The 10851-nt window shown below is 32.9% G+C and overlaps 1 protein-coding gene across 1 annotated transcript; it reads left to right on the forward strand.

Moving 5' to 3' along the window:
• Window positions 1-4153: 4153 nt before the first annotated feature.
• On the forward strand, window positions 4154-10568 carry LOC104898492 (histone deacetylase HDT1). Its single transcript, XM_057396209.1, has 10 exons — window positions 4154-4300; window positions 7042-7112; window positions 7201-7414; window positions 7575-7598; window positions 7671-7715; window positions 7808-7986; window positions 8948-9025; window positions 9105-9198; window positions 10036-10156; window positions 10248-10568. Exons 1-10 carry the CDS (start codon window positions 4285-4287, stop codon window positions 10306-10308), a joined length of 903 nt encoding a protein of 300 aa, XP_057252192.1. The 5' UTR covers window positions 4154-4284; the 3' UTR covers window positions 10309-10568.
• The last annotated feature ends 283 nt before the right edge of the window (window positions 10569-10851 follow it).

Here is a 10851-nt window from a genome sequence, read left to right on the forward strand (position 1 = left end):
ATATGCAACTCTACCTTGTAGAGTTTCACTAAAACTCTAGAGGATCTAGACTCATTAAACTAGTCACAATATAAAAAAAAAAAAAAAAAAATTGGTGGCATGTTCTTTTCTTAATATTGGATTTGGGTCGTGCCTAATTTTAAATTAAAAGTAGACGGTCTCTTACAAGACCAACTGAATATAATTTTGTATTTTGTAAATTAGGCGAGACAATATTATGTTGCTTAGAATTAGGAGTCATGCATGGTATTGTTATCATTTACAATATTAGGCATGAAACATGTTATTGGTTTTGTATATATTGACTTGCGAATAACAATCTTGAAGGAAAATATTCTATTAATAATACTAATACTGCATATCATTATTATTCTACTTGCTATTATTAATACTAGCATTTTTTTTGCACGCATCTGCTTGGATTTTTTTCGAGACAGAAGCTCGATTTTTTTCAAGATAAGTAAGAGCCAAAATTTGAACATTAGACATACGAAATATAATTGTTTTTAGTTGCAAAATTTGATTGGTTTAGTCTCTTTCACTTAAGTCTCTCACCTGTTTTTTTTTTTTTTTTTACTCTTCAAAGTTCAATTTAATGAACAAAATAGAAACTTTATTAAATTTATTTATGATTTCTAATATTATAATTTGTTTAGTTGATTTTTGAATTAAGTACATTACTTCATAAATCGTGAAGAAAGTGAACACTTTTATTTCAAGTCAAATTTTTGTAAATATTTTTGTGAGTACGTATTGATGTTGTAGTGTATTGGTTATAGTTTGTAAGTGAATTTTTTAGTTTTGTAAAGTTTTCTCATTTGAGTGATTTGTATAATGTAAATTATGCAATTCTATGATTTTAGTTGACTTGTAAGTGATTGTTATGATTTTATTTCCAGTCTTTTTATTTGAAGCCCCTTTTGATTTGTAAGTGAATTTTGTAATTTAGAAAGGAGAGATGGGGTAAAATAGTCTCTTCATTCGGGGACAAGATAGCTCCCCCTTCCCTTGTATAATAGAGATTACTCAATTCATAAGAGCATTAATATTATACATATTATTATTATTATTATTATTATTATTGTCATTATCATTATCATTATCATTATCAATAATGATAAAAATATTACTCTACATGTAATTATTAATAATACTCAATTCAGTTCAGACTTCAGACTTAGGGTGCTTTCTCTTCACCTTAATAAATTAAGTTTCAAGTTTAATAAGTTTAATTCAGTTCAGATAAGTTTCAATTTTGATTAGGGTAATAAGTTCCAATCAGGTCTAATAAGGTCCAATAAGTTTCAATCAGGTGCAATAAGTTTCAATTAGGTTTAATAAGGTTCAATGAGTTCCAATCAGGTGTAATAAGATCCAATAACCAAATAGTCAATGAACAATAAACATTTGTATTATTGTCTATTATTTTATTATTCATATCACTATTAGTTGATTATGTAATTATTAGAATTTCAATTAAAGTACCACAACAATTATATCTTATTATACTTGTATTATTGTCTATTATTTTTTAAATGTTTGTATTATTGTTCATTATTTTATTATTCATATTACTATTAGCCATTGTTGTTAAAATCCCGATCCTACGATTTTACGATCCTGGAGGACCTCACCGATCCCAATCCTACGTAGGATCTTAATTTTGTAGGATCTTTCGATCCTACCCAACCAAAAAAAATCACATGATATGATCTTAACACGATTCTACGATCCTACGACTCTATGATCAGATCCTAGCTACCGTATAAAAATCATAAAGTAATTTCACATATTATATTTCTCCTAATAGATTTTAGTCGCATGTTACTTTAATCTTATAGTATTGAAAAACTATCACCATAAAAAATTCATTATTAATATGTGTAAATTTTTAACATGAGGTTCTCACCATATTTTAGTATAATTATCTCTATTTCACCGAATTGTAGGATCTTATGATCCTACGACCCGATCCCACCGATTCGATTCTACCAACCCCTACGATCCAAAGTAGGATCCCGATAACAATGCTATTAGCTGATTATGTTATCATTAAAAAATTTAATCAAAATACCACAATGTATAATATTATCCTTGTATTATTTTACTATTCATATTACTGCTATTAACAAGATTATTAGATATGTTAATGGTGAAAATTGTATATATGCAAGTATATAAACAGTATATTTTTTTTGTTAAGTTGTTTATCATAAGAGCTAATTAATAATAATAATTTTTTTAAAGGGCATATTTTAATAATTATTATTTCATGATAAATGGGTAGTATTTACGTTAGATGTAATAAATAAGTTTTAATTACCAATAAGGTCTAGTAAAGTTTAATAAGTTTCAATTAGGTCTAATAAGGTCTAATAAGTTTCAATCAAGTCCAATAAGGTCTAATAAGTTTCGATCAGGTCCAATAAGGTCTAATAAGTTCCATTTAGGTCAATAAGTTTCAATCAGGTCCAGTAAGTTCCAATAAAGTTCAATCAAGTTCAGTAAGTTGAATCAGGTCCAATCAGGTCTGATAAGTTCAGTTTAGGTCCAATAAGTTCAGTCCACGTCCAATAAGTTCAGTTCATATAAGTTCAGGGTTATTCAGGTGAAGAGAACGCATTCTTATTCATTTCAGTTCAGACTTATGATGCATTCTCTTCACCTGAATAACCCTGAACTTACTTGAACTGAATTTGTTGGACCCGAACCGAACTTACTGGACCCGAGCTGAACTTATTAGACCTGATTGAACCTTTTTGAAACCTAGGCTATGTTTGGCAAAACTGACTGAAATGGAGCTGAAACTGATAAGGTGGCTGAAACTGATTAGGTAGCCGCTGAAATTGTTAAGGTACTGAAACTGATAAGCTAGCTGACTGTAGCTGAAATATCTTTTTAGACTTAAAAACATAAAAAGAAAATATCTTTTTAGGCTTAAAAAGATAAAAAGAAAATAATAATAAAAATAAAATTTCAGCACCTGATCTCAGAAGCTATATTTTACTCCAACTCAATTTCATTCAAATTTTGGACTTAAATCTTATTTAAGTTCCTCCACAAAACACCACTAATCATATAAGGTGACTTAAAATTGCAGCACCTTATCATTTAAGTCACCTGAAATGCTTCCCCAAACATAGCCTTATTAGATCTGATTGAAACTTATTGACCTGATTGGAACTTCTTAGACCTTATTGGACATATGATTGAAACTTATTAAACCTTATTGGAAATTAGTTGACCTTATTAGACAAAAAAATTGATGAGTTATAACATAAATATTACTCCTAACGTAAAATATTACCCCTCAAATTAAAATTTATTATAAAATATTATTATTAAAATTTATTATAAAATATTATTATTAATATTTATTATAAAATATTAATTATTAAAATTTTTCCTTTAAAAAAATTAATATTATTAATATCTCTTATGATAAACAATTTAACAAAATAAAATATACTATTTATATACTTGGCTCTACACAACTTTCACCACTAATATATCTAATAGTCTTGTTAATAGTAATATGAATAATAAAATAATATACCATAATACAAGTATAATACTATACATTGTGGTACTTTAATTTAAAAATTTAATAGTAGCATAATCATCCAATAGTAATATGAATAATAAAATAATAGACCATAATACAAACATTTAATAACATAATATACAATAATATAAGTATAATACGATATAATCATTGTGGTACTTTAATTAAAATTCTAATAATAACATAATCAATTAATAATGATATGAATAATAAAATAATGAACAATAATACAAATGTTTATTGATCATTGACTATTTGGATCTTATTGGACGTTATTGGACTTGATTAGACATAATGGAAACTTATTGCGCCTGGAAGTTATTGGACCTTATTATACTTGATTGAAACTTATTGCACCTGATTGGAGCTTATTGGACCTTATTAAAACTGATTAGAACTTATTACCCTGATTGAACTCGATTAAAACTTATCTGAAATGAATTGAACTTATCTAAACTGAACTGAACTTATTGAACCTGAAACTTAATTTATTAAGGTGAAGAGAACATATCCTTATTCATTTCAGTCTGATCAATTCAGTTCAGTTTAGTTTAGTTTTGTTCAGACCTATTCAGTCCAAAATAACATAGGCTTGATTTCTTCACTCCATAAGTGGAGTCTTGAATGCTCCATCAGCAATCAAATTCCCAACACATTCCCCTCCTCCGATCATCTCCCTTCATCAGAGCCCTACTTTTTGTCCTCCCATTTTTCAAACCATGATGAAATTCTGGGGTAATCTCTTTCTCTCTTTACATTCCGTTCCATATTTTTTCATTTGAATTTTATCAAATTGATCATATATTATTCGCTTATTATTCTTAGGCGTCGCATTCTAGCATCATAGGTTTTAGCGACATTAACAAAAGCTTCCTTTTTTCCCATCAATTACATGTCGATTTCTCTTTCCGTGGAAATACTTTCATTAGGGTTTTTTTTTTGTGTATTTGTTTTCTGTTTAGTGTTTATGGGAATTATGCAAAATCTGTACACATTTCCCCCCTTTTCCAGTTATTTACGTTTGTGAATTGTTGAAAATGCGAAATCCGTGTTCTGTTTAGCGGTGTTTTATTTCTGGTGTTTGGGATTTTGTGTTAGAGAAGCTTGAAACTGGAAGATGATGATATTCTTAAGGCTCTCTGAAATCAGTGATTATAGTATATTAATGTTGGGGTTTTTGGGTTTTTAAGCGGGTATTTGTTGATTGTGTGAACATGCATTGGTTTTTTAGGGCTCTTGGCTGGATGAAAATTATTTTCGCGGCTGCTTTTTGTTGATTACTTTCTGAGGACTAACTGACTAAGTATGGTGCTTGATCGAAATTTTATTTATGTTGTTACTGAAGATTTGGCCTGCATTTCCCTTTTAAGTTGCTTCGTTATGCTGTAGCTGAGGAACTTTCCCTTAACTTTCCCTTTCTTAACTTCTGTTTGTTTATGCTTTAACCATAGTATTCATGCTTGCATTTACTGTGGCAAACCTGAATATTATATATTTGTCGTTCGCCTCGTGGCCAACATGCAAGGCAAAGCCTTAGAAGGCCCCCTACGTCTTTCAATCAGGCTGGAATACTTTGCGGTTCGTGCAGCAGCATTCTTTCTTAAATTTTCCATCAGTGTCAGGCGCCATAAGGATACCCAAAGTCAAGTTTCATGTGTAATCTCTTGTGTCTATCTGTAGCATTGATGCTAGCTCAGGTTGGAGGAAGAAAGTGGTTGTCAAATTCTCAGAGGACTATAGCAAGCTTCTTGATCACTTATCACGATCGTTCATTTTGGCCTTGATTGTTACCAATTCTTTTCATCATTTTCTTTGTCCTCTTAAACTGTTGTACAATTCCATTCATTCTCTTGCATATTCTTTGCCTTTGTTTGTGTCTGATTTTAAAAAGGGTACTTCCATGTGGAGTTAGTTGGTAAAGTATTTCTTATATGGAGAAACTAAAAGGTGTCATAGCTCTTGTGTGAAATTAGGGGATTAAGAGATATGTAGTGAAGTATACAAAATTAAGTATTATTGTATTCTCTTTGGCCAGCATGTTGATCTGTCCCCGTTGTTAATTGGCATTTGTTGGACCCTAAACTTGTAGAAAACTGAAGCTAGACTGTGCCTTCTTTGCTGTTGGGACTATGTGGCTAAGAACATAAGTGGTGAATCATTTTTTATACTTATGAGTTATGACACTTCATAGGCTACTATTAGTATCTTGGTTTGGCGGTTAATTTGTTTTCCATCTCGGACAAGTTGATGTTAGGCATCATTCTAAATCTTCTGTAATTCCTAAATCTTCTGTAATTCCTGTGTTATACACTTATACTCCCTCAGTCGTCAAGTAATTGTCGTGTTTGACTTGTTGGGTCAAATTTATATATCTTTGACTATAAAATCTCACCAGTATAAATATCAAAATACAACAACTCAGCTCGGATTAGCTTCATCTTTATGTATAATTTCAATATATCCAAATTAAATAATTTTAACTAAGACTTTCTCCGTATTTTTATAATTGCATTATTTGGATTTGACTTTTGAGCACCATTCACATATTTATATGATATTTTTTTGTGATATACTTCCTTTGTTTCTTAATAGGTGCATCATATTGACTGGGTACACTTGCCGATGCACATCTTTGACCATTAGTATCTTCAATTATGTACTATTAAAAATTACAAGAAAATAATATTTTGAAAATATACATTGAGATTAACCGATCAACAATTACAATAATGACATTTATCTTTATAAATAAGTAATTATAGATGTTCAAAGTTGATATCCAAATAGTGTAAAATATCAATATGATGCATCTATGAAGAAATGGAGGAAGTATATTAAGTAAAGATATAGTTATGTGGGATCTTGTTAGACCTAAAATTTTTAAAATTGAATAATTAGGGATATTGACGGTCGAAATCGTGCATTGATATGAGTGTAACTTAAATGGTGCAATTAAAAGAAAACGGAGGAAGTATGTAATTAAAGATATTAATGCCTAATGGTCAAAATAGTGCATGGAGATTGTGAGAGTCAAACGGAACAATTATTTGAAGATAGAGAGAGTACTTAAAAGAGTATCTTTTTCACCTTCATCTTTACTTTAAGAAAATTCTTCCGGATTTCTGCTAAGAGAAGTTTAAATTTTTTTGGAGGAGTACGAAGTCCAATTAACTATAAGCATTAGCTTAGCTAGGAGAATCGGACCTCGGTTATATCCATAGACTTCATTTGGTCTAGAATCCCTTGCAAGTGTCGTTATAAAACCATATGGATGAGAATCAGGATAATGCAAAAACTCTGCATCTATATTCGTTTTATGTTATGAAACCAAAAACATTGCTGATATGACTTAAATGTTGAAATTAAATAATGTAGGAAGTATCTTTGTTCATTAGTTATGATTGATGCTTAGGAAGTCAGGTTCTGTTGATGTGAAATGATTACGTCCGTCACTGCATTACTTGTTTGATATCCAGGCGTTGAGGTGAAAAATGGAGGGCCTCTGAAGGTGCAACCTGGTGATGGTAAGCTTGTGCACCTCTCACAGGTAAAATACTAGATCCTTGTTTAGTTCCACTTAGTGCTGTCTGACATTTCAATTCTAATAATCTTTTGTTGCTTGGTTCTTCTATCAGGCCTGTCTTGGAGAGGTTAAGAAGGACAAAGGAAATGATTATATTCGTTTATATGCTCAGAAGAATGGTCAGAAGTTCGTCATAGGAATGCTTTCCCATGAAAGACTCCATAATTTAAATCTTGATCTGATATTTGAAGATGAATTTGAACTGTCTCATGATCTGAAACAAGGAAGTGTACACTTTGCTGGATATAATGTTGACAACTCAAGTTCATATCCTTTACTGCTTCCAAGATCAGATTTTCATTTTCTTTTCCTTCCTTTCCTAATTATTTATTTTTCCATTTAATTACACGTTATGGTTCATGCTACTATAGCTGTTGATAATTCTGGTATGCCTTTTGTTTCTTCCTTGACCTTGTTTGTCATTCACGGTGGCTGATGAGGAAGACTCTGGTAAGCGTTTACTTTTAGTATGACTTTTTATGCCTTCCATCTCAGTTTTCTGACATTCACTATAATATGCAGAAGATGATCTTGAAGAGCCTGTACCTGTTGATGCCTTGACCAATGGTAATATGTACATCAGTTCGCCTAGTAAAAAAAATATTATCACCTTTTCCATGTGAGATTTTGCTTATACTTTGAAATTTTTGCTGCTATAGGGAAGCCTGAAGCAACAGACTTGAAGGCTTCTGGTTCCAAAGCTGATGCTGGTGGGATATCTGAGAAGGCAGAAGGTAAGTCAAAGGTGAAGATTGTGGAACCCAGCAAAGATGATGACGACGAGGATGATGAAGATGAAGACGAGGACGATGATGATGACGACTCAGCTGAAGATGAGGTACTTCTAATAAATTCTTTTTAGTTGTATATCAGTTTGCAAGTTTCTGTAGATAGTGTGTCCATTTTATGCTTGGCTGATCAGATTGGTTTTAGGCTGTGAATAACTGTATATACCTGCTATGCTTTTTGGAGGCCAAGTTACCAGCTGAAACTTGATTGCTTCAAATTTTGTATTTACTGGGGAAACATGACTAGATGACAGAGTAATACCACATTTTCGTATTGTTTAGTTCCTTTTTCCTGCTATACCTCCCAGTCTCCAACTGACCTGTCTTTGGTAGAAAAATTATCTTCCAAGAGGCAGCTAAATATGATGAGAAACATATGCTGAGCTCTTTTGTGTTATTCTACAACTGCTTTATTGGTTTTGTGAGGAAATATATGACGCACACTGGTTACACATGTGTTTAATTGTAAATAACAAAAAAATTGTTTAATACACCGGACTGAGTTTTCGAAGTCATATTTTGCTATGGTTAGTTATATCTTGGTATATGTGAATAATATATGCCTACTTGTTCTCTGTTTTTCTTTATCGTTAAGTAATTCATTGTCTTACTTGCAGCTTTTAAAAGTATGCTGTTTACATGGATGGTTGTTTGTCTTGGTGCCTTATCTTGTTGTCACTCATGTGTGTTGGTTAGAGTTGGTTCTCTCCTGTATGTTGATTGAGCACAATTGAAGAAACTGGAAAAGAAGATAATATTTTAACTACCATCTTTGGCGATATCAGTTGCGATATTATAATTTGTTGAAATTCTTCTTTTATGTCATTGTTATTGTAAAGCCATTGGTCCCATCCCATTGCTTCTAGATTTTTTCATGCGTTGGTATTTTACCATTAACAAACTACAGTGACAGAGGTCTCTAGATTGTGATCATATCCATTTGGGATATGGCGAAGTTATATGGTTAGTCATGGTGTCTAGGAAGGTGTTGGTTGATGGTCTTTGTTGCAGGACATGGCTAGCTCTGATGATGGAACTGACGAGGAAGATGACAGTGACGAGGATTCTTTGGAAGAGACACCAAAGAAGGTAATGCTGCTGCTTGCTTAATGCTAAAATTTGCCCTTCTTTTTAGTGGACATGATGCTTATATGGCACCCTGCTTCAGCCTGAGACATCCAAAAAGAGACCTGGGGAATCCACATCAAAGACTCCTGTTCCTGAGAAAAAGGCAAAATTTTCTACTCCACAACAGAAAGCTGGTATGTGTTTTGCTCTGTTTAACATCCAGATCTTTGAAATTGGTGGGGGGGGGGGAGAGAGGGTGTTTGAAAAGGGTAAAAATACATGGTGTGGGAATTGGGCTAGATTTCTCTTTGCCTGATTGGTTAGTCCAAGGTGTCTGACTTATGCTTTTGGTATCCTATGCTTTATGCTCCCCTTGTTTCCATAGATATCCTACTTCCATGCTGCTTTGAACTGACGAGTTTGGCCCGAAAGTCCGGAATATTATAGTTTGTCTGGGTAGGAAGTCATGAAGGATGGGGAGAAAGGATAAAAAAATCTCTTGTTGGGTGATTCAGAAAGATAAGAGAATGAAGGGGAAGGCCTGTCAAAATAAAAGAATGGAGGGGAAGGAAACTACTTTGCAAGTCTGGTTTTATTTAGTTATGACTTTTTGCATCCTGTTTTGCCTCTACAAACTACTTAGCAGGGGAGTAGCTGGCAATACTTTTCCATGCTGCATATTGTAACCTTGTATTCAATCAAATAGTGATTAGTCCCAATACTTGATTAAAGGAAAACATCTAGTCCCCTCCCTCTCATTCTATCCCCCAATCACAATTTTATCCAAACAATGAAAAATAGATCTCTCACCCCCCCCCCCCCTCCATCCCTTTCCTTCCCTTCCCTTCAAATCCTTTTATTAAAAAAGCTGTAAGGAATTTTTGCAAGTGTCTTTGTGCATTTGGATAATCTTGGGTATTCCTTGTGAAAGAAGATAAAAAGCTTGAGGAAACTGCAACATTTTGTTGGAATATTTACTTGTTTTCACTTGCATGATGCTATGTTAACTTTTTCTTGTGTATGCATATTAGATGGCAAGAAGGTCAGTGGCCATGTCGCTACGCCATATCCTGTGAAGCAGACTGGAAAAGGACCTGCTAGTTCTGACAAGCCGACTTCCTCCAAATCATTTACCTGCAGTTCTTGTAACAAGTAGGCAGTACTTTCCTCCCTTGGCCAATTTGGTTAACACATCCCTGCAGTTGAATGACCTATGCTAACATATGGCCAACTTTCTTTGCAGGTCATTTGGCTCCGATCAAGCTGTGCAAGCTCATTCCAAAGCTAAACATAGTGGCAAATGAAATGAGCTGCACATTTCTGAGAACAATTATTAGTCATTAGTGAAGTGCGGCTTTATGGCGTGTCTTTTTGAGAATCCAACTACATGTGTACTGATCCTCCAAGTCTAGTTCTGAGTGTTTTTAGGGCTAGTTTCTTTTGGTAATTACCTGTAGAAATCTTGTAGACCTTGCCGTAGAACTATTTTGGTGGTTTGGTAGACAGGGAATATGATCTTAGATCTTCTATTGGGCACAATTGAATTACTTTTCACTTTTCAGTAGGAACAGGTCTCCTTGATCATCATGAATTACTTTCCTGTAGAGAATAGGCTCTCCTTGTCAATCATGGAGTTACCTCAAGGCAGAAGCATTTTGTCATGGCGTTACTATAAGTCCTTGAAATTTCGGTATGAGCAGGCCTTTTGTGGTTTGATGGTTTGCACTCTTCTCTTCTATAGGGTAGGAATAAAAGTGGTTTTCTCATTTTCACTTCTTTGGGTTGTAATTGATGGAGAATAGTTTTTGCAATGGTGATTTACAGTAGTAGTTATCTGTAGGATAGAA

Source organism: Beta vulgaris, chromosome 7 (assembly GCF_026745355.1).
Source record: "Beta vulgaris subsp. vulgaris cultivar EL10 chromosome 7, EL10.2, whole genome shotgun sequence".
NCBI classification, from domain to species: Eukaryota; Viridiplantae; Streptophyta; class Magnoliopsida; order Caryophyllales; family Amaranthaceae; genus Beta; species Beta vulgaris.